Genomic DNA, 23,904 nt, shown 5'->3' with positions numbered 1-23,904 from the left:
TTTCAGCAATATTAAAATAAAGTGAATTAAATCTCTTGCACCTGTATCATCACATTTTGAAACTCAAATGATTTATTTACTAAAAGCTTTTATTTAAAGACTTATTTTCTTTATGCATGATGAATTTCTCCAGAATTTGTTTTTGAATTACGTAATATGCCTATGTTAGATAAATTCCCTATGCTCAAAAATTTAGTACTACTGAACTAGTATAAGCCAAGTCTCTCCTAAATTCGATCATTCAAAAGGGCAAAAAAGGAAAGAGAAGATAAAAAGAGCGCGAAAACCCTAGCATTACCGTCGCTAGCTCCGGCTATGTCAATTCCACCGGAATCAGAATATCAGAGCAGTACTCATCACCCTCCTGCTCCTTCCGACGAGGTAATCAATCCCATGAAAATGCATTCATCACCTACAAATATACCAATTCCTGTTGATTCTGAGCTGTGAATTAATTAATTAGGATTCTTTTTACTTTATTTGTCCATGCAAGAGCTAATGCATCATTTTAAAACCGATCCATCAATGTCAATTTTGCTACAACGGTTATTTAAATAGTTAGTAAATCTTTGTATATAGAGAGTTTTTTCAGTAGCACATACGTGAAAAGGAAGTATTAGGCAATTGAGAGAAAAAGAAAAATATCATTACTGGTTCATAAACCTGTTACTTGTTAATTTTTTTTTATACATTACGCCTGCATTTGTTTTAGATTTTATCTTTTTTTTCCAATTTGTTTTTGATTCTTCTCTCAAGGCATTATGTTTTAATCTGCAGCTGTTTGATATAACAACCACAGTTGATCCCAGTTATATAATATCTTTGATCCGGAAACTCCTACCAGAAAATGTGAAGCATGGAGACCAGAGCTGTTGTATTGATAAGTCTGAAAATATGAAGAATGTTGAAACATTTGTTGAACAATCAGTAGATGACAAGTTGTATAGTCAAAATGAGCGTGAGGGTGTAGCAGCGGGAGAAGATGCTTGGGAAGAGTTTGGCTGCATTTTATGGGATCTAGCGGCTAGTAAAACTCACGCTGAATTCATGGTATTTAGAACTTCTACTTGTCTAGCATCTTGATCTTCTTTGGTTGGCTGGAGGAAGAAGTGGGCCGTTTCACCATTTCTTCTCTGTTTTCGATATTTATCTTAGAATTAAAGCAGAAATTTTCTGTTCAGTATTTATAGTTGCGATAAGAATTATTTTATGCTTCCTCCCAAATACGGGCGTTTTGAAGGCTTTGCAAAAGAGGCCTTCCTATTTCTTAGTTGAAGCTCTGGTTAAGCATGTAATTATACAAGATAGCAGTAAGCTTCTTGTTTATTCAACAATGGAGAAAGTACAGAGTTTGATAGTTGTTGGAGAAGAGAGGAAGGAAGAGATCTGATAGAGAAAGAAGATGAGAGAGAAGAGAATCAGCTTGTATCTTATTAGTTATCATGTACATTATCTTTATATAGACTACATTGTGAGCTGTCTAACTAACTAAACTAGCCGTTAGGATTTTCTGTAACTAACTCTTAAAGATAGGTACAACTGAAAAATGGAAACAAGTCTTCCCTGTTTTCTTTTGAGTCCTTCACCTTCTCTATATCTTCAACACTCCCCCTCAAGCTAGGAAGGTGAGAAAATGTCACAGATTCCTGGCTTGGTATTGAGATGGACTTGTTGAGCTCTGGTTAGTCCTTTAGTTAGCATATTTGCAGGTTGATCTTTAGTTGCAATGTAGTGAGTTCTGAATATTCCTTCAACAATTTTTTCCCTTATGTAAAAACAGTCAATATCAATATGTTTTGTCCTCTCATGATATATTGGATTAGTTGTTATTTGTAGGGCAGACTTGCTATCACTGAACACATCCACAGGTAGCAACACTTCACTCCCAATCTCCTTCATTAGGCCTAAAATCCATATCAGTTCAGTTGTTACTGCTGCAATACTTCTAAATTCTGCCTCAGCTGAGCTCTTGGATACAGTGGTTTGTTTCTTTGATTTCCAGGAGACTACTGATTTCCCAATCTTCATAAAGTAACCAGTCACAGACTTTCTAGTTTGAGGGCAGGATGCCCAATCTGCATCGCAGTGGGCACTCACTCTACTGTTTGAGTCACTAGACAACAATACACCCTGTCATAGTTAAGTACAACTACTTGCCAATCAACTTTTGATAAACTTCTTGGTTTTCTGGTGGATCATCAGCAGCTTGGTTTTGCTCGACATGCTCATCAAATTGTCTAGATGTCAGCTTGGTGTTGTAGTCCATAGGAGTAGCTGCAGGTTTGGCTGCTGTCAAGCCTAGTTCAGATAGTAACTTCAATCATATTTTGTCTGATGCATCAATATCCCTTTATCAGACCTTGCAAACTCTATTCCAAGGAAATATCTTAGCCAGATCCTTCATCTTGAAGTTTTGATGCATCATTGTCTTGGTCTCTTTTATTAGCTTTAGACTGTCTCCAGTGATCAACATGTCATCAACATATACTAGCACTAGAGTGATTCCTTCCGTTGTCTTTCTGATATACAAGGATGGATCATATTTGCTTTGAATAAACTGAGACCTTATCAAAACCTCTGATAGCTTGGTGTTCCATTGCGTTGGTGCTTGTTTGAGACCATATAGGGGTTTGAGTAGTCTACACACTGTATGCTCCCCCTGACTAGCAAATCCCTGAGGTAGATCCATGTACACTTCATCATCTAGATCACCATTTAGGAATGCATTGTAGACATCCATTTGTTGAACACACCAGTGTTTTTTCGCTGCAGCAGCAAGCACAGTTCTTACTGTCTTCGTCTTAAGAACAGGTGAGAATGTTTCTTTGTAATCAATCCCTTCTCTTTGTCCATATTCCTTTGCTATCAGTCTAGCCTTAAACCTCTCAACTTCTCCTGAAGCTTTGTACTTCACTTTATATATCCATCTACAACCAATAGCTTTCTTTCCTCCAGGCAAGGGAACAATTTCCCAAGTGTGATTGGAATCCAAGGCATCTATTTCATTCTTCATTGCTTTTACCCATCTTGAATCTTTGCAAGCCTCAGAGTAACTTGTAGGTTCAGCCACACATGATGTTTTCAGCACATAGTTCTTGTAGGACTGGGACAGTTTGTCATATGATACATGATTAGCAAGAGCATGAGGTACCTTCCTTGTGTTTTTGGAAACAAAATCATTCATCCATGCTGGTGATTTTCTTTATCTAGTGGACTTCCTTTGATCCTGAGATGCATAAGGTTGAGCTACAACTTCTGTTGTAGTAGGAACACTCTGCAGTTGCTGGTTTTGCTGAATAACTCCTTGGCCTCTATTTGATCTCCTTTGATACACCTTGGTTATGGGTTTTCTTGTAGTTGGCACACTTGGTTGCAGCTGCTCTTGCTGGTTAACTGAGTTAGGAACCCCTTGAGATGAGACATTTGTAGAAACCTGTAGAGTTGTCATATCATCACTTGTTACTGGATATTGATCTTCTAAAGGCAATACATGGTGGGGTGATTGAGCCTGCTTTTTGAGTTCCTTAAAAGGAAATATCTCTTCCCTGAATATCACGTCTCTACACACAGAAAAAGTGTTAGCAAACATATCATATACTACATATCTCTTATGAGTGCTAGAATACCCCATCATAATACCTATCTTTGCTCTAGTCATGAACTTATCACTTTCATTCAGTACTTTAGCATAGCAAAGACACCCCATTACTCTTAGATGATTACAATTTGGTTGTGTCATATAACTTTTCATAAGGACTCACAAAGTGAATGACTGAACTAGGCAGTCTGTTTATGATATATACTGCAGTTAGAACACAATAGCTCCAGAATCTTATTGGAATTTCAGCTTGAAATCTCACAACTCTTGTTACCTCGAGTATGTGCCTGTGTTTCCTCTCAGCACCACCATTTTGGTGAGGGGAATATGGACATGTAGTTTGATGTATTATGCCATGTTCTTGAAACATTTTCTTACATACTGAGTTGACAAACTCAGTACCATTATCAGTCCTTACTACTTTGATAGTCTTCTCAAACTGAGTTTTCACATATACAAGGAAGTGTTGTATTTGAATGCAAACATCAGACTTAAGCTTTAATAGAAATATCCAAGTAAATCTTGAGAAATCATCAACCACTGTTAGAAAGTATCTGTTTCCATTCATAGTTGGTACTTTGTAAGGTCCCCACACATCCATGTGCACAAGATCAAAACATAAATGTACTTTGACCATTAGTAGACAGAAAAGGTAACCTAGTTTGTTTAGCACTAGGACAGATACTACATTGTTTTAGTCTATCTTCTATAACTTGGACCTCCTGTGATATAACTCTGTTCAGCACATTTGTTGATGCATGTCCCAACCTTTGATGCCACAAATCTACCTCAGCTTGAGTTCTTTCCATAGCTGGTTTACTAGCTGCTTTAGTTGCTACTGTAACTTCTTTTCTTGACTGATCTCCAAGCACAGATAGTCCTCCATCAAGCTTACCAATCCCCCTCACCTTTCTAGTACAGAGATCCTGGAAAACACAGAAATGAGGAAAGAAATTCATTGAGCAATTCCACTCCGTAGTCGCTTGTGACACTGATAGAAGACTACATGTAAACTGTGGAATGTGATAGACATCTGTGATGTTATTTCCTTCTGACAAGCAACTAGTTTCCACATGAGTGACCATTGTAGTGTCACCATTTAGTAGATATACCTTTTTTGGTTTGTCCAACTTTGTAACACTCTTGTTAAGTAACAGGTTTTAGTCCCCAACCATATGGTTAGTAGCACCAGTATCTATGATCCATTTCTGAAAATCAAAAGAGGCTAAATAAGCCGAAATACCTGCACTTGTTACATTTGCAAATCACAAGGTATGTTGCCAGAGTTGTTTTTGTTGATCATTTGCAAGATTTGCTCATATTGTTCCTTAGTGAATGCAACATTTCCCATCTGACTCAGTTGCGACATCTTTTGTAGCCCAATTTTGCATAGACTTAGAATGAAGTACGCTGGCTCTCAGTTTATCTTTAGTAGCCCAATTCTGCATAGACTTAGAATGAGAGTACTGACCTGCACACTGATCATAACCATTCTGATCCATTGCACACTCATGAAGACCCACAGACACATTGTAAGCTGAGTTGGTTCCTTCATGTTTGAACTTCTTCTTGGCCTTGTAATCTTGAGGATATCCAACCAACTTCCAGCAGTTTTCCTTAGTGTGCCCCTTCAGTTTGCAGAAATCACACTGCAGGTTGAAGTTTTTCTTGAACTTCTGATTGTTGCTTCCACCTGGACCATTTCTTGCATACATGGCTATCTCAAGGTTCTTAGCATTAACTGCAGGACTCATTCCCAAGATTCCTGCCTGACTTGACACAGATTTGTGGATTTCATCACTTATGACCATTGCATAAGCTTGGTTAACATTTGGGAGAGGGGTCATAAGCAAGATTTGACTCCTTGCTTGTGTGTAGGTCTTATTTAGACCCATAAGGAACTGAAACTGTTTCAGTTTCTGCAAATGCAGTACATACTCCTTTGATTTCTCACACTCACACCCAAGTGCAGGCACAAGAGCCTCAAATTCTTCCGATAGATCCTTTAATTTTGAGAAATACACAGACATTGAGGCAGTTCCTTGAGACAATGTGGCTATCTCTTTGTGCAGATTAAAGGTTCTTGCTCCATCAACTTTGTTAAACCTTTCAGATAGCTCATTCCATACTACTTTAGCCACAGATGCATACATGATTCCACCTAGCAATTCTTTAGAAACTACATTCATGATCCAAGATAGTACAATTGCATTGACTCTTTCCAAGTGATTACCTAACTCATTTGAGAACCTCTCTTTAGAGCATGTTCCATCGACCATGCCTAACTTATTCCTCCCTAGTAAAGCTATACGCATGGATCTAAACCAAATTGAGAAATTCTCAACTCCTGTCAATTGAAAAGATATGATTTGGATGCCACTTACATCAGAGGGACTGAGAAAGAGAGGATGATTATAATCCAGTGAATTAGGAGTAGCTCTGCTGGAGTAGCTCTGCTTGTTTCAGCAACATTCACAGGAGCAATTTGATTTTCCATTGTAGTAGCTTTGTAACCTTTGATTGCAGACTTCATGATCTTGATTTAATACACTAGAATCGACCTTGCTCTACTAGTTTTCTAGTGAATAACGGCTTTGATACCGTGTAATTATACAAGATAGCAGTAAGCTTCTTGTTTATTCAACAATGGAGAAAGTAGAGAGTTTGATAGTTGTAGGAGAAGAGAGGAACGAAAAGAACTGAGAGAGAAAGAAGATGAGAGAGAAGAGAATCAGCTTGTATCTCTTATTAGTTATCATGTACATTGTCCTTAATATAGACTATATTGTGAGTTGTCTAACTAACTAAACTAGCCATTAGGATTCTCTGTAACTAACTCTTAAAGACAGTTACAACTGAAAAATGGAAACAAGTCTTCTCTGTTTTCTTTTGAGTCCTTCACCTTCTCTATATCTTCAACAAAGCATCATATTTTCCTAAGAGACTTAGCCTAGGCTTAGACGCTGGAATTCTTATGTCCTTTGAGAGTTTTTTCAAGAAAGAAGAGGAGGTTTCTTGCATGGACTACCTCACTGTCCCTGAAATGGACCCGGTGAAATTGTATTCTCCATGAAGATGTTGGGATCCAATTTTTCCTTTCCGAATGGTTGGTGCTAGGTGTACCCTGCGGTATATACAAAATGGAGAAGAGGTTCCAACAGCTTAGGAAAGGAACTTCCCATTTGGAAGATCAAGCACTAAACTTATCAACAACAACAACATATCCACTATACACTTATCTTAAGAAAAAAAGGATGAAAGTACTGATAAGTGTTCCTAGTTGTGAGACTACACTGGGTATGTTGTTGCTGTTGTATTTGTACTCAATTCCTTGTCTTTCTCTATTTGGAGTTCGGTCTCGTGCGGGGTTGGGGGATTGAATTTGCTCTTATTGGTGGGTGGATGGCCTTCCATATGCACACGTGCACTGCTCTAGTCTTTAGAGGGATGATTAAGTTCTATGTGCAGGTTGAAAACTTTGCTCTTGAAGTGCTTTTGGCGACTCTGATGGTCTCAAAATCTTCACGGATTACTGTAAGTCTTCCTTTATTCGTCTGTTAGATCCTTCCTTTTTGAAGTTTACTTATGTTAAATTTTGGTCTTCTGGTGACCACATAGAGCTCAACTTGAGAGATGGTCGAATTTATATTTGATGAAGTCATTACGTGTAAACAGGAAATTAGCCTTGGTATTATTGGGAACCTAGCTTGCCATGATGTTCCGCGAAAAAAGATCACTTCTACGAATGGTCTGATTGGAGCAGTGTTGCAACAATTGTTTCTAGATGACACACCATGTCTTTGTGAAGCATGCCGGTACAATATTACTTTATGACAAAATTAGTAATTGATTCTGCCCTAATATTTTTTATCTTGTGATGTATAACTTAAGCCACATTGCTTTTTTTTCTACCTCTTTTTGGGGGGTAGGTGACTGATGCCAACACCAATGGTAGTAATATTTATATTGCAGTGCCATCATGGAGAATAGCATTCTTATGCTTGTTACTGTTAATCTGGAATCATTGTCATGTTGTTCCTTACTGTTAAGTATTACTCTTTTTTTGATTGCAATCCACCATATCCTTGTGAAAGTCCTGTACCTTTGACTTGATGATCCCATTTCAGTATAGTAATGCACGGGAGTTATTTTTCTTTTCTGGGAACATGTGATAAGATGCATTTTAGTTTCCTTAGCCTTGGCTTTATCTCGATCAAATTTTCTTATAGTTGACATTGCCTACAGGCTGTTAACTTTATTTCTTCCAAGCGACGAAAGTGTTTTTTTGGCGGAAGCTCTGCAACCTGAACAAATTTTATCTCGTATTTTATGGATTGTAGAGAACACTTTGAACGTCCAGCTTCTTGAGAAGGTAGCATTGACTCTGGCTTCAATTTTCCATGTAGCTTTTTATTTTTCAGTGTTGGTTCACTAGCCTGCTTCCGACTTTCTTGAATCTGGGGGTCTTGCAATTTTAAAACTGGTGTATATTTTCCTTGTTGGATGAGTATATATGGAAATTGTTTGTATTTATCGCTGACTTTGACCCTATGTCAAATAAATGTCTCATTCCAATGTAGGACTTGCGAACCTGCAAATGTGGTGTGTCCTGAAAATTACTATTGATATCCAGGAAATGTGGTATACCTGAGAGTTTATTTTCTATTTTACTGTTCCTCCCAAAAGAATTTTATTTTTTAAACAAACCATGACAGGAATAGACTTCCAGATACATCTACCCATGACTGCTCTAGAAGTAAAAGAGTTGACTTTTTTATTGCAATATAAAGATTAGTTTACTGTTACCAACCATAGCAATGTCTTTGAATCAAATGCAATTCAAGGATGGTGGTATTTGGTAAGAGTATCTTTCTGATGGATAAAGTCATTAAACTCCTAATCTGTTAGTTTTGTTGAAAGAGATCTAATACCACACTTTGTCCTTCTGACATGTTCTTCTGTTATGTTTTTAAATATCTTTTGTGTTGCTTTCTATACTGTTATTGCTCAGCATTTGCATTTGATGTAAATTTTTTCTTCTCTACAGAGCATTAATCTTCTCTTAGCAATAGCAGAAAGTAAGCAGGATGTTGTTGCAATATTGCTACCACCACTGTTTAAGTTAGGCCTCCTAAGAATTCTGGTTGATCTCCTATCTGTCGAGATAAGCAAGTTAATGGAAGAAAGATCACCTGAAAGGTCTGTCCTTTCTTATCTTGGGTTGTCCTTTTCAAGGAGAAGCTGTTTAATTGTTTCTCCATTCACTGCTAATATGATTGCTAATTATTGCATACATATCTTCAGGACATTATTACTTGGCATGTTATACTTTTCTTTAATATTTTTCATGTTAAACTTTATTTGTATCATGTGCAGTCAATAGAACATAGAAACATATCGCAATTCATCATTGTTCGCAGTCATCCTCCTTCCCTCCCTCACCCCTGGCCCTCATGCTCTAATGCCCATGCATGGGGGCTTCCTTTAAATTATCATCTGTGATGAACCTTCAACTGATTTGTGATTATGTCTCAGGTGTTCTATTCTAGATTTGATTCTTCAGACTATTGAAGCACTTTCTGTCATTGATGATTATTCACAAGAAATCTGCTCAAACAAGGAACTCTTCCAGTTACTTGTTCAGTTGATCAAGCATCCGGATAAAGCTGAGGTATGATGTTAACAACTGGCAGAACCTTCTCATTTATATCCTTGCGTATTACAAATTGAGCTAAAGATCAGCGAAAGCACATTTTCCCTTTTTATGGATCTAGCAAACAACTTGGGAGAATAAAATGTGGAAGTAAACAATAAAATAGGTGGCATAGAACTTTATCTATTAAAACAAAAGAAGAAGAATCGTGGTGTAGAAACATTATAGCAATATTTGAGTTCTTAAGTAGAGGAATTTTTAATGTATGCATTGCCTGCAGTTTGCCCACTCTTGCGTTACTGCTTCAGTTTTGACAGCAAATATTCTGACTGATGCAACTTATCTGGCTTTGGAGATATCACAAGGTGAGAGTTCATAATCACATCAACATATGCTAGTCTGATTTTGTTGGCCTTAGTTTATGTTAATTTATCAAATCAGTAATGACTCCTGGATTATTTCAGACAGGCTTTTCTTACAGGGTTTAGTTGATGTGTTTCCTTTTGCTTCTGATGATATCGAAGCACGAAGTGCAATTTGGAGCATTCTTGCAAGGTTACTGGCTCGAATTCTGAAAACTGATATGAGTCCTTCAGATCTGCACCAGCATGTCTCAGTTCTTACAAGCAAGTCAGAGGTGGTTGAAGATGAACTTCTTAACTACAATGTTGATGATTCCAGCGAAGACCATAGAGGTTCCACCAAATTAATATCAAGAACATTTGCTGTATCCTTTTTCATATATATATTCAGAAATATTTTCTTCTTTGGAGATGAATGAATTTTCTTAAGTAAACCACTATCCAATGGTATGCTCACTGGTATCCACATTTCTTTTTCTAAAAGTGATGTTACCTTCTGGTAGTATTGGAATGGAAGGTAGAGCACAATAATGCATATGGAGGATTCCCATAGCGAGAACCAACTAGTTTGGGATTGGGACATAATTAATCAACTGATTTATATATTACATTCCGAATTCTGTTATCCTTTATTGATGAATAGCTAAACCGAATTGTTGAAATTTTAAGTCAATGGAGAACCCTTGATGACCACTTGAAGGAAACTCTTTCTATGGAGGGATGCTATGTCAGTGAAAGAGATGTCGATAAAATGTTGCACTACTGTTGCAAATATGCCAAGTAAGACCTATTTTTACTTTCTATCCTGTTACCATCCTATATGTTATCCAGACGTGCTTGAGAATTCTTATGCTGTTTGGAGATTTTTGACTGTTTCGTAAACCAATTTCAGAACTATCTCTTCCCTATCTTGTTTCATGGTTGTGTTACTACTTCATATGAAACGAGCAAAATGTTTGCTAAGCTGCTTTTACAATCTTCATTTCAATGTTAATGATTTACCCTGTTCCCCACAGGTCTACTGCAGGAACTCATGGATGATCCAATTATTGACAAACGATGAAGTAAGATAGTGCTCATCTATCTTTTATCTGGCAATCTTGATTCTCGGGGTAATACAGCGAAGCAGGAATCACCTCACTTCAAGATATCTCTCTGGAAGGATTTGCGGAGAATGTGTGGTTGCCTGATGTTGTAAAAGTGTCACAATATACAAGTGTTGGCTTGTTTAGTATCCTTGAAAAGCTCTTCTTTTTGGATGAGACTTTGTCCCAGCTTAGTGTTTAGCTATCCTGCCCTCTAGCTACTTGGGAGTTGTCCCTGATAAATACAGGTAGCTTAGGTAGCTCGAGAAAGTGTTCATTACAACAGTCCCATTTGGAGATTATCGCCATTCCACCCACCAATCCTTGTAGAATTGTTCCAGAGCATTGTGCAGTTTGCCTAATTCGCTTTAGTTGATTATTCTATTTGGTGGAAAGAAAAAACAAAGAGTTTGGCAGTCCAATGTTTTTCTGTAGTATGTACATGATCTTACACTTGTTTGTTTATACCTCAAGACAAAATTCTGGACTTGTTAGTGGTCTATGGAAAGAGCCAACTTTGTTCTGTGGATTGACTCTTTAGATTTTATTCATTGCCTGCCAATGACATGATTTTGACTCCAAGATTTCAATAAGGTTATGATGCATGCGACGATTTTCTTGTTGGTAGCGTGGATAAAACCTGGTTTTTTCTCATGGAACGGGCAGTTTTTTTTTTTCCATCTAGCAATCTGTAAGAAGAGGCTTTGGAACTCGAACTTTGAAATGGTACTCAAAGTAATTTCTCTCTTAGATGGAACTTGATTAGTAGAAAAAATAAAAACAAAACTATGTATCATCCAAGTGTTCCTTCAGTAGTTTACGTCTAAAGTAATACCGTTCAAAAAATTTAATTTCGGCTCTGCTTTTGTAGTTCGCAGCAAGATAAGAATTTTAAGTTTTCACGAGTGACGCCCCAGGCAAATGTTACCTTGTCCAAGGCAAATGTACTTCAAAAGAGAAATTTACCACAATGATCGTTAACGCCTGAGGAGTTTTACTCAACTTGATTAGAGAAACTGAGAATTTATCATTAGTAGATTACGTAGGTCAGAAATTAAATGCTACTGTCTGAGTTAGAAACTTAGAATCAATGTCAATGTTGCCCCATAACCACCTGATTTACCCTGATTCTTTCTTGGAGCTCTCTCAAGTCATTTGTCATAAAAAACCTATCAAGTTTGTCTCCTGAGTTGTGTCCGGCAACGCCATTAACAACACTAGCGTACTCATCTTTACTCCGACATCTTTTAAACTCTTTCCCGACCTGTACTTTGTTCTTCATCATCCATATACTCTCATAGCTGAATATCTATCTGTTCCGACATTTCTATGATACCCGAATAAATTCTATCACCACCTAACTCTGTACCTGAGGCACCAGCAGCAACTCGTAGAACATCCTCGATCAAGGCAAAGTTCCCAAGAATGTCAACATGGGTACCACTCTCTGTGCCTCTACCTTCTAGCAGACTGGATGGTGGCTTGTGCTGGTATTCTCTTACGTAAGAAGCAATGCCCGAGGGGTTGAAACGTGTCTTGCCTCGCCATCCTTTTGCGCACATGAAGCCAGCACTTAAGACTGGTACGCTATCATCGCCATCGACAAAGTATACTCCACCACTCAAGCAGCCATTATGGCTTCCGTCTGCAGAGGTATCAATTTGAAGAGGAATGCTCTTGCATCTGTCAGAAGGTGACATCTTGTAGACATACGATCTTTCCGTGGGCATTCCCACTCCATATGAACAGAAAATCTCCATCTCAGGAGCATCTGGCAACCTGAAAATGGAAGATTGGCTTCATTAGTGTATGGTTGGCTTATTGCATCAGAATTAGTAAAGTGACAGAGGTGCGTTCAATGAAGCAATAGAATGGGGGACAGTAGATTCACTACATATTCACACTTACATGGTTTCAAGTGGATTTGACCAGTACTTGTAATGACTATATTTTGGATCTTCCAAGTTCTCTGCTAATCCATGGGAGAAGTGTGCCTCAGCACGCTGCATCGCTTTTGGTGCTACAAACCTGAGGAGATGTATTAGAGTTCTTGCCGTGTAGGCTTTGTTTTCAGTCACTCTCTTGATGTTCTCTCGACTCATCTCATCATACTCTGTCAACAACTCTTCACACGATGTGCTGGAAACAGGCGCATACTCATGCACAAATTTCTGTTAATATTCAACAATGCATGCAGAGTCACTAAATGACGGACTGGAGAGCAAAAACTACTATTTATTCTGTTTAAGTTACACCACCACCCTAAAAAGAGAAAAAAGATTCAGTTCCATGCATATTTAGTGAATCAGAGGAATGAAAGAGCAACATAAGACATATTATTGTTAAGCCGTTAAACCTTTAGTCGTGATGATTCATATTAACCGACTCAAACTAGCTTCAAATTGAGGCATTGTTGTTGTTTACGGTCGAGAAATCCCCTCTAGTGTACTCAAACCAGTAATACATGTTCACAGCGATCAGCAATCGTTTTAAGTCTTATATAGTCTATTATCTTCTCTAAAATAGTGAATGACATATCTGAATGCAAATATCAGGCAGAAGGTAGAACTCGAAGCTGTTACCTTTGGATCAACAAAAGAGAGCTGTGAAGAAGGTATCTCGGACGCTGTCTTCCCAAATGATATTAATCTTCCATATTTCACCAGCTCTTTTACCTGGATACTCCTCCGAGGGTCAGTATTATTTCCGTCGTTCTCCTTTGAAAAGGAACGCAGGTATTTGTTTTTTGCTGAATAACATACATTTTCTTCTTCCGGAGACCTATTCAGGTCGCCCCAGATTGTCTCTCCTCCTTTGGGTAGCAATGAAACGACTGAGTCCCATGTTCGAAATACCCTCATAACATGTTGAAGGGTCTGAAAGCCGAAGGTCTCAGAGTCTAACAGACCAGGAGCCATGGCTCTGCAAAAGTAAAGGTGCCGAATACATTATTTGGTGGAAAGGAATTTCAGCTTTCATCAGTGCCTTCAATTTCAAAGCCAAAGAAATTAGTTTGATCGAGAAGCTCCAACATGGAATTTTGAGTTCTTAAAAAGTTATGTTTCACACAGCAGGTAAAAGATATTTAAATTTCCTTCAAATGAGAAATAGGAGGCACTATACGCAGAATAATTCCTCTGAGATCCATGAATGATAATTGCCGTCCCAATATCAAACTAGCTAACCAGTGCGTAACGAACCTATATTCAGACAACCATGCAAAAATAAACCGTGCCAATAACACTTGGCAGCAGATTAATAAAGTTATTTCTTACAAAAAATGGAACTTCTCTGGGCAGATGCTATAAATAAGAAAAAAGTAAATACACAAAAGAGGATAATGCTGGATGAAACACAAGACAAACCTGATAAACGCAACATCTTTTCCCTCAGCAGACAATATATTAGCAACAGCCTTTGGAACTCCAAGAAATGCCGGACCGATATTCATGATTGCTTTGATGTGCTTGGCACACCAACCTGGTCCACCACCCCCTCCAACAGGAGGAGATGCTTCAACCCATTTAAGGAAGTGGAGGAAATAGGTAACGCCCATCGAGTGAGGCACTACCACCACTTTCTTGTAACCATTTGTTACATACAAAAGCTCAATTTTTCTCTTTAGTCTGCTCAAAGATTGGTCTCTGATCTGCTTGTTTCCAAAATTAAAAAATAAATAAAAAATGCATCAGAATGACCTCTATCTAAATTCAGACCAGTGACAATGTTCTCAAGAAGGAGAAGCATCTCAAGAAACCTCAAATGGCGGGATTTCCTCAGAACTTTTCAATCAAATGAATGAAGAAATTAATTTTTCTTTCATTTAATATAGATACGTTCTTTTATATTTGTAACCACTAACATAAGTGGAGTGATAAACAGTGTGGATTCATAGGGCCACCCCAACTTGCTTGGGATTGAGCCATGGTCGATGTTGTTACAAGAACTGCTGCAGAAATCAATGTAGTGGAATTATAGACTAAATTCCATTGAGTACTTACATAAAGTGTATACAAGTCAAATTTAATGTGACAATGCTGCAGGAAAGAACAATTTTTCAATCAAAAAGAAAGGAAAATCCCTCAGTTTCAATTTGTTTGTCCTGTTTCAACTTGGCACTATGTTTAAGAACGTAACGAAACTTTTTATCATGTGGTTTTATTAAACTACAAGATATGTTGAATGCACCAAAATGTCCTTTAATCTTGTGTCTTTAGACATGTCATGTGGAAAGATGAAACCAGAGAGTTGCCTAAAAAGGAAGAGAGACATCTTTTGTAAATGCACTTAAAAGAAAAGTAAAACAAATAAACTGAAACGGGAGAGTAGCATTTGCTGCTAGATATCGACTATAATGACCTGAATGACTCAGATACCTCTGTATTTTGGAAGGATAGCCGCCAGTCATAAGAAGCCATGTACATATTCTTCTGTTCATATCCAATCTTTGCCAAATTTTCAATAAGAATAGCCCAAACAAAATAACCAGGAGCAAAATAATCAGCTGCAACTAATCCTGCAACTGCACGCACTCGAATCCCCGGTGGATCAAGCCCTGTTTCATTATCCAAAGATAGGTGCTCCAACCAACATAATGGCCTAGTTCAATTGAAGAAAGGTTTTCAACAGATAGTTAAACTCTCAGCAAAAATTTAAGCTTTCTGATTGAACCAAAGGTAATTCCAATTCTGCAAGGGCTAATTTCACGAATTGTCACTGAACTTTATCATTATAGTGGGTAAAATACAATTACTTAATGTGACAAAACATAACTTTGTAAATTCACTGTTATACTAATAGATAATGTCTGTCATTCTAAAGTCCAACTACGAGCTTTTTAACTGAAACAACATAGATATATGTTATGGCAGCTGGAATTACAGTGGTGCTGGCACTCCAATGAATCCTCGGATTCAGATTGTACTGATTCCAATTACCATACTCAAAGAGTCCACTATTGCTACTCCTTCTGTCCTCCCAATTTATGTGGTACTTTTTGCTTCTCGCGATTCTAACTGACTAATTTTTTTAAGCTAAACTGAACTATATCAAATTAAAATTAATACATTCAAAATATGCACAAGAAGCACCCTAAATTGCAATTCTTTCTTGCTACGAGAAGTGTCACATAAATTGATACAACCAGAAGTGTTTTTTGTGTGTGTGTGAGTGAAAAATGGGATACAGGATTATAAGGTGGGGAATTGAACAGTACCCTCACTGAAAGTTCAGGTAACGAACCAACTGAGCTACTAAAACTTCCATCCATAAAAGTATTATTTTTACAGTTAAATGTGGATAAAGTTGAGTGATCATACGTGAAATTAACGTGGTCTACAAACAAACACAAACCTCTTGAATATTTCAGCAAAGCTAAAGCCCCAAAGTCTCTTACGAAATAATCCTTTAGAACAAGGCTTGCCCTCCCAAAGTTCAAGACCACCAGTTACAATCCCAGGCACCAAAACAACAGGATGATGAGCATTTAACCCTTCATTTTTTAGCCTACTTCCAGGTGATATAGGCACTTTAACTCCTGGCAAGAAATTGCATAGAAATAAAAGCAGCCACCAAGTTGTGCACAAGTATCCAATTATCCAAAAACAGTTATCTATACACCTCCATTCCTTAGGCTGCTGCCTCTTTATTTTCTTGTATTTTAGCTTCTTGCTAACCTCTTCATAAGCAGAAACAGCATTTTCTTGATTTTTATCAACATGGGGTTTGGTGGATTCATATGAACAACTCTTTACTGGTTCAAGAAACTGAAGAATTGAACCAAAGATTCTAACTTTACAATCTATGTAGTTAAAAATAGCACTCAAATTCACTTGAAATGCTCTACTAACCTCAGCTTTCAAGAAATGGAAAAAACCCATCAATCAAGAATGTTAAATTGAGGAGTGCCAGTAACAATTTGGACTTAAATTCTAGCAAAAATTAGTTACACAATGAAACACGTAAGGGTAAAATTTGTAGCTTCATTCTAATCCTTTTGTCTTGTAAGTGTTTTAACATTTTCTTGTGTGATGAAATCGAGGGTTTCTCTAACAAAGACACCTGTCCTTGCCCTTTGTGTTGCATGCAAAATTGTCTTTATCCATCACAGTCATCAACACTTCTTTGTCCACAAGTTTCTTCAGTTTAAGTTAAGTTGAGACACCACGGAAGTTGTGGAGAGAAAAAAAAATTATCCTCATATTATTTATTTATTGAAAAAAATGCATAAAATAAGTATTAAATTATAAAAAAATAATAATAATTTTATCAAATTATATTTTATAGAATATGTATTTATATTTTTGTAGCAACAGTTTGCAAAGCGATCATAAAGGCAGGAAAAATTATATGTATTTATATTTTTGTAGCAACAGTTTATAAAAATACAAAATATAACTTGTTATATTATGTAATTATGAACTGTTGTTATTAATTAAGGAAATAAGTATGCTATTTTTGAATTTTGCACTTATTTATTTACTTACTTTCTGAAAATTGATAATAGCGGAAGAAAAAACACTATAGCTGCTGCGTCTATGTTGTTGTCCCCTTTATACACGTACAGGTTGTTTGGTAGGTTGGGTTGAATAAGTTTTATCAGTTATGTTAACGTTAGTAATGCATGTATTAATTATTTTATACAGTTGTGTTGACATTAACTTTTATTATACTAGTTGGTTTGGTATATTATCATTGGATAGTATTTTACTTTTTTTGTCTTCGTGTCTTTGGTTTAGTGGTAAGAGCGCAATTTATAGGAGACTAAATTTCTTGATTATCAAAAAGAATATTACTCCTTTTGACCTCTTATGATTTTGATGGTATTTTCTCCTTTTCGAATCTTGTCAATAAGTAATATTGCTAGTCGTATTGTTAATTTGAATGTGGACAATATCTAAGGATGCACACGCATGCATTTGAGACTATGCTTGAGACAAATATGAAGAGATTGTTGGCATTAGATATTTGAGATGTACAAACACTAAATACTTGGTACAACACTTCCATTAGCTCACACTACTATACACAATTTGCAACATAACTACTTCTGCCTGTGAAATTGGATTCCCTTCTGTTCATTCATCATCTTTCAGAACAAAATTAAAATCACCTATATTATCTAAGGTTGCTGTATAGTACTTGCGCCAGCAGTGGGCAAGAGAGTTCGCATGCCATCGTCGAAATAGAGTTAATGAGCTTAGCTTACACATGGTAAACTGAACATTAACTCTATTTGGTGTGTGTTTCTTCAGCTTAGTAAATGCTGCTCAAGTCCATTTTCTGCAGAAATTTGGCTTTACCTTTTGGAGATTGTTTCAGTTAACCATAGTTCATTCTTAAGAGCATGCTAGTTGCCAGTTTTTAAATTGCCTTACAGTTGTTACATGCAGTGGGATCCTCTGAGCTTGGGACATGTAACAAGCGACATGATCTATAGAAGGACAATGATCTGAATTGCTAGTTCTTTGTTCGCACACGAGCTGCTAAATTAAAGATGGATGCATGATACATTGTCAAATATTATCCAAAAGAAGACCAATTAAAGATTTTTGCTAGATGGGGCTCTATATTAATACTTCTATAAACAGAAATTGAGTAGAATGCCAGACAAAAAGGATGATCAGATAAATAACATCAATTCAGCGCCTAAATAATCTAATGGCTGTATTTCACAAAAATCGACCAAGAACTTCAAAGAGCAATCTCATTGAGTTAGGAACTATGGCCAAAAATACTTGTGAAGAATCCCAATCAGCAGTAAACAAACTAATCAGTGTCCACCGAGGCAATATCTTTGTTCACAATCTGCAATGGGATAGTTCAAGGATTAGTTAGCAGGCCATTTGGATTTTTGGAGTTAACTAAATGGCAGGTTTGTCAAATTGCAGCAAGCATCGAGTATCAATGTAAATTAGACACGCTTACTATATTGTAGGATTGGTTGCTACCGTTATCATCCAGCTTCCCAAATCGAGAGAAACACACATATATGTTATTGATGCAAAGATTGTAGTACGTTAGAAATCTAGAGGATACATTACATGCAACAAATAAATGACAGCCACACAAATCTACTCAAATAACAATTCAGGAACATAGGGAAGCAGCAAAAGTGTATTAACAAAATGATTCACACTTCATAATCCAGGTGAATGCAACTCTCTTCAACTCGTATTACCCTTGAACAAGACTGAAATAGAGCCATTCAAGAGATAGTTGCATACTAAAAGAATAAGATGCAACAAAAAGTCTGAATTGCACCTTTGATATATGCTGTTTCATTCCATCATCCACTGGCCCATCTAGTGCCCTCTCAGCAAGTTCATAAAAAGTTGCATTACCTTCTGGACCATTAACTTTTTCTTTGTGCAAGTATCTGTGGATATACAAAAATCAGAACACCAGAAAGCAGAACTATGTGACATGGACGTGGACTCCTCTAGTTTGTTGGTTCTAACCTTTGTTGAACAATTGCTTCCAACGCTAGTTTGACATTTCCATGAACAGGATGACTTTCATCAGTTTCAGACAATCCCAGCCGTCTCAAATGAGGCCAAAGATTTTCTTCAACACATTGATAGCAGCAATATTAAGCTTCATTCCTCTCATTAGATATTAGGAAGGACACAGAATAAATAGGAATGGTGAAATGTTCGAGCACAAATGAAATTCCAAATATACCTTCATTAATTTTGCCTCCAGCAAGACGAACAATGCTAGTAACGACAAAAGCAAGAGCTGTGACATGTGACTTCTTTTTATCCTCCACACATGCCGTGTATACATCTGCGGGTAGCTGACTTCTAAGAATATATGACTTTGCATCAGCTGCCACTGTCCATCATGAAAAAGTCCATGTTGGAAATACACAGCCTATGTTTCTGAATAGATTAATAACACAAAAACAGTTTGCAGCTTAAACTAAAGAATTCCATTTTGCAGCCTCTATAATGAATACTACTTACTAATACCCACCTTATACATCACAGTTCCGGCTTTAGTTTGTTCTTGAAGATTATAGCTTACTACAAGTAGCAAACGTCCACACTTTATCTAGGGATTTTCAGATGGAAAATCCAAGTGCCGCTCATAAAAAATTCCTCCCCCAACCCCAACAATCGCAGATTGATTTCCTGTTTCATTTCAAACAAAGAAATGGATTTCCACAGCCTCACCGGGAGAGAATTGCAAGCTCTCTGCGAGAAGAACAAAATCCCAGCTAACACCACCAATGTCACCATGGTTGATTCCACGAGATACCTGCCACCTCCCACCAACAACAGGTACCAGGCAACTCTATCCACCAATGCTAGGGTAGATGAAAAGAAATCACCTAATGTTTTATCACAGCCGACATATTTCAGAGTTTTAATTGCTCGATCCAACTTAAACTTGAAGTAAAATGCCCAAAAGAAGAGTTAGTAAAAAGAAAACCTTGTTGGGATGAGCGAGAGTTTTGAGTAGCAGAAGAGCGGGTTCTTTGAAGTTCCCTCACTTCAAAGCCAAAAATGGAGGAAAGTTTCGATTTCGCCTCATTTATGACAAAAGCAGGAAGATTTCTTTGACGATAATTCTTGCCAGTGATCAACTGTGTTAGCTCCTCCCTCTTAATTGGGCAACCTGAACTCTGTTCAGTCTTAAATAATACATAGCGAACCACCTCTGCTACAAGCTTGTCTTTTTCCTGTTAAGCAAAAACAAGGTAAAGTAAGTAAGAAGAAAATACCAACAACAACAAAAACACCCCGTGAAATCCCACAGGTCTAAGGAGGGTAGGGTGTATACAAACCTTACCACTACCTCGTGGAAGTAGAAAGGTTTTTTCTAAAGGACCTTCGGTTCAAGTGCAACAAATCCACATAAAAGAGGAAAAAGAATAGAAAACCCAAATTGTGGAAATTTTGAATTGAAAGGATGCGATATACAACATACCCAAAGTAGTCCCACAGAGTGAGGTCTGGGGAGCGTATTGTATGCAAACCTTACCTCTACTTCAAAGGAAGAGAGGCGGTTTTCGATAGATATTCGGCTCAGAATAAAAACATTCTAGAAAAATAAGTAATGGAAGTACAAGTAACAATAGATGGTAACAAAAACAACATACAGTATCAGAACAGTAAAGGGTGTGACATACAACAACAACAACATACTCAGTATAGTCTCACAAAGTGATGTTTGGGGAGGGTAGTACGCGGACTTTAACTCTACCTCAAAGGTAGAGGTAGAGAGGCGGATTCTGATTGATGTTCAGCTCGAGACAAAAACAATGTAGAAAGAGAAGTAACGAAAATACAAGAAACAATAGACGGTAAAAAAACACAACATGGAGTATCAGAAAAGTAAAGTAAAAGATTGTGATATATTACCCCAAAAAAGACTTCTACTCAAGACAAAAACAATCTAGAAAAAAAGAAGTAATAAGTACAAGTAACTATATACATTGACAAAAACAATATACATTGACAAAAACAACAAATAGTATCCGAACAGTAAAGTAAAGGATGTGATATACCTCTACGGAAATACCAAATTGAGAAAAATCTTCTGCAGAACTAGACATTCTATAATCAAAAAAATTAGCAATAAATTGAGTAGAATTGACTTTCTGAAATTGGGGGTTTTCGGGGGTAGATATCAAATTCACACCTTTTTGCCTTTTCAATGATTCTTCGATAGTTCAATTTCAAAAGGAAAAAAGATGGAACGAACTTTGAAGTGAACTCTGAGGGTTTTATAGTTGGCGGGTCCGGATTGAGATCCGCTTTTATTTTCCTTTTCCCGCCATTTGACTAGACGGGGTGGATTATGGATTGTACAATTGAGCGGGTCGGGCCAACTTTGGCCGGTTAAATGGGTCAAGACAAAAAACGCTTCCAGGTTCTGTTCGGTTAAAATTTGCTTCCATCAAAATGAATGGGATGATGAATCGTAATCTAACCTGTTGAATTTTTATTAAGTTTTAATTATTCATTTTTTTTCTACAACTTCTTCTTACTTAATACAAAATTATCTTTATTATAATTATATGAAATATGAAACAAAATATCTTTAAGGTCTCATTTATTTACATTTAATGGGGGTTTAGCTCTAAATTAAAGATTCAAATCTGAAAAATTCAAATTTTAAGTTATTAAGTGTACTTATTTTAATTAAGATTTAACCACTTAATTGGTTTGAGTAGTTTGTAATCATTAAGATTTTAAATAATATCTTGATAATTGATCAACAATCTATCCACGGTCATTACTCACCATCCTGGATGCCTCTTCATTCACAACTTTTACCATATTGTTAAAAATCACACCGCCATCAACTATTTTTGTTATCACAACTAATGCTAACAATCATCGTCAATATCAGTTATTCGGTATTATATTTACCACCTCTAACATTATTGAAATTATATTCATTGTCACTACCACTGTCATCGCGGACGCACTTACCACCAACATTATCAACCATTGTAATAGTTGGATCAATCTCAACTACCAACTAACTTTACCATCACGGTTAGCATCATCGCCAATTATCAACTAACTCTATCGTCACAACTACCATCGTCCTCAGTTACCACCATCAGTGTTTTAAAAGGTTGGGGTGTAAGATCTAAATTTTACTTAGCACGAGGCAAGGAGTAAGCTTCGAGGCGATGGATGTAAGCCCCATGAATCTTTAAATTTTAATTTATAATATAGTTAAATAGTGTTATAAATAATAAATTAATAATTAAAAATATGATTAAGGAGACTCGTAGAAAATAAAATTGTAGTATAGTTTTGCAAGTATAAATAAAGAAATGATATAAAAGTTACTATCAGATGCAAATCAACTCTAATATTTAACTTTCAAATGATAAAAAAATCACATTTTTATAAAATATATTGCTATCTTACATGCAATCTATGTCCTTAGAGGAAAACAATCAACAAGCTTTATCGGTACTCTCACGATAATTTTGAATTAGCAAAACACGATACTTTACTTTCACATAACGATTATTTTGAGACATGACAATAATAAACTATGACAATTTTGAGACGTATGATAATAATATCAAAATCAAAGATAAGTGAAGATGTAAAATTCAACCAAGTATTTTAAAAAGAAATATCAAGTGATATTCAACTTCACAATACTCCCAATTGTAAATACGCAACACAATGACTTGTTATTTGAATTATTTCGAGTCTTCTCATATTGTAGATGAAAAATACTATTAAGCGTTATTTCTTTATTAGAAAATTAGAAGGATTAACGGTGTTAAATTAGGATTTGCCACGTAATTTGCCTAAGATATGTTAGGCGACCCCGAGCATTGGGCGTTACACAAGCTTGGGACGTATGGTCAGGGGCTTAAGGCGTAAGCCTTCCAGAACTAAGTCTCACACTCGTGCCTCGAGGTGTTTTGCCAATGTCTTGTCTCAGGGCGAGCCTCAAAACTATCTTTTCAAATACTGATCGTCACATATTTTTAGCCGCCACCGCCACCATTGTTACCTCCACCATCACTATCAGTCACTACAATCATTACGGTCAATTCCTACTACCAATCACCTCCAACATCAAAACTAGCACGGCTATTAACTGCCATCAATGCATCGTCAATCACCACCTATGCTTCACCCATCATCACCAGCACCGTCAATTACTAATGTCAACCAACTTCACCATCACGATAGTCACTACGACACCAACTCCCCTCCATCATCATCGCGACAATCGCTACCACATTCACTAGTCCCAATCACCAACCATTACCAGGAACACAACCATTTACAATATCACTAGCAAATGTAACTTTTTTAATCAATATTAAAATTATATTTTTATAATAGCTGATTATTATTTTCAGATTATATATTTATAAATAAAAAATTAGGCATATTTTAGATATTGAAACAAATATTTTTAATCATTCTATTTTTTAAAAAATGAAATATAATCTTAATCATTCAATAATTATTTAAATTCAAACATTCCATCTCAATGAGAATAAATAATGCCTAAAAGGGAAGAAGGAATTAGGAGCCAATGAGCAAGAAAAATCTCTCCAGCTGGTTGATGCGTGGAGGAGAGTGGAAATTCTATTAATAATATATGTCCTGTAAAATAAAACTAGTACTCCATAGTCCATACTTAAATTTAGTATTTTTTTTTTTTCATCCAGTGTTTGGTGTTTGCATCACACATTGCAAAACTCATCAA

The 23,904-nt window shown here is 36.6% G+C and overlaps 3 protein-coding genes across 3 annotated transcripts; 1 reads left to right on the top strand and 2 right to left on the bottom strand.

Moving 5' to 3' along the window:
• The first annotated feature begins 123 nt into the window (after positions 1-123).
• LOC107875628 (protein saal1) lies at positions 124-11,223 on the top strand. Its single transcript, XM_016722416.2, has 11 exons — positions 124-381; positions 778-1,050; positions 7,067-7,132; positions 7,274-7,413; positions 7,844-7,970; positions 8,646-8,797; positions 9,134-9,269; positions 9,532-9,616; positions 9,716-9,978; positions 10,257-10,393; positions 10,630-11,223. Exons 1-11 carry the CDS (start codon positions 316-318, stop codon positions 10,652-10,654), a joined length of 1,470 nt encoding a protein of 489 aa, XP_016577902.1. The 5' UTR covers positions 124-315; the 3' UTR covers positions 10,655-11,223.
• Positions 11,224-11,669: 446 nt separating this feature from the next.
• LOC107875629 (putative phospholipid:diacylglycerol acyltransferase 2) lies at positions 11,670-16,877 on the bottom strand. The gene is made up of 6 exons (XM_016722417.2): positions 16,051-16,877; positions 15,075-15,297; positions 14,064-14,347; positions 13,281-13,620; positions 12,607-12,869; positions 11,670-12,477 (listed from the first exon to the last, which is right to left on the bottom strand). Exons 1-6 carry the CDS (start codon positions 16,575-16,577, stop codon positions 11,994-11,996), a joined length of 2,121 nt encoding a protein of 706 aa, XP_016577903.2. The 5' UTR covers positions 16,578-16,877; the 3' UTR covers positions 11,670-11,993.
• A 1,375-nt stretch (positions 16,878-18,252) lies between these two features.
• Positions 18,253-21,651, bottom strand: LOC107875630 (non-structural maintenance of chromosomes element 3 homolog). The gene is made up of 7 exons (XM_047414063.1): positions 21,346-21,651; positions 21,212-21,260; positions 20,134-20,383; positions 19,381-19,533; positions 19,158-19,263; positions 18,961-19,075; positions 18,253-18,504 (listed from the first exon to the last, which is right to left on the bottom strand). The coding sequence occupies exons 2-7, from the start codon at positions 21,257-21,259 to the stop codon at positions 18,466-18,468; spliced, it is 711 nt and encodes a 236-aa protein (XP_047270019.1). The 5' UTR covers position 21,260; positions 21,346-21,651; the 3' UTR covers positions 18,253-18,465.
• Between the last annotated feature and the right edge of the window lie 2,253 nt (positions 21,652-23,904).

The sequence above is a fragment of the Capsicum annuum genome, chromosome 6 (genome assembly GCF_002878395.1).
Source record: "Capsicum annuum cultivar UCD-10X-F1 chromosome 6, UCD10Xv1.1, whole genome shotgun sequence".
Lineage (NCBI taxonomy): Eukaryota > Viridiplantae > Streptophyta > Magnoliopsida > Solanales > Solanaceae > Capsicum > Capsicum annuum.
Note: the sequence above shows the minus strand (reverse complement) of the source record. Positions and strands in the feature narration are given on the sequence as shown.

What these genes read in the sequence shown, in the direction of transcription:
- LOC107875629 (XM_016722417.2), bottom strand. Translation starts at nt 16,577, where the DNA reads ATGGGTTTTTTCCATTTCTTGAAAGCTGAGGTTAGTAGAGCATTTCAA. An exon ending in TATCCTTCCAAAATACAGAG is followed by an intron (nt 14,348 to 15,074) that starts GTATCTGAGTCA and finishes GGAAACAAGCAG; the next exon opens with ATCAGAGACCAATCTTTGAG. An exon ending in TCAAATCCACTTGAAACCAT is followed by an intron (nt 12,478 to 12,606) that starts GTAAGTGTGAAT and finishes TTCCATTTTCAG; the next exon opens with GTTGCCAGATGCTCCTGAGA.
- LOC107875628 (XM_016722416.2), top strand. Translation starts at nt 316, where the DNA reads ATGTCAATTCCACCGGAATCAGAATATCAGAGCAGTACTCATCACCCT. An exon ending in AAACTCACGCTGAATTCATG is followed by an intron (nt 1,051 to 7,066) that starts GTATTTAGAACT and finishes TTCTATGTGCAG; the next exon opens with GTTGAAAACTTTGCTCTTGA. An exon ending in TAATATCAAGAACATTTGCT is followed by an intron (nt 9,979 to 10,256) that starts GTATCCTTTTTC and finishes ATTGATGAATAG; the next exon opens with CTAAACCGAATTGTTGAAAT.
- LOC107875630 (XM_047414063.1), bottom strand. Translation starts at nt 21,259, where the DNA reads ATGTCTAGTTCTGCAGAAGATTTTTCTCAATTTGGTATTTCCGTAGAG. An exon ending in AATTTGGTATTTCCGTAGAG is followed by an intron (nt 20,384 to 21,211) that starts GTATATCACATC and finishes TTTGCTTAACAG; the next exon opens with GAAAAAGACAAGCTTGTAGC. An exon ending in GAAGCAATTGTTCAACAAAG is followed by an intron (nt 19,076 to 19,157) that starts GTTAGAACCAAC and finishes GTATATCCACAG; the next exon opens with ATACTTGCACAAAGAAAAAG.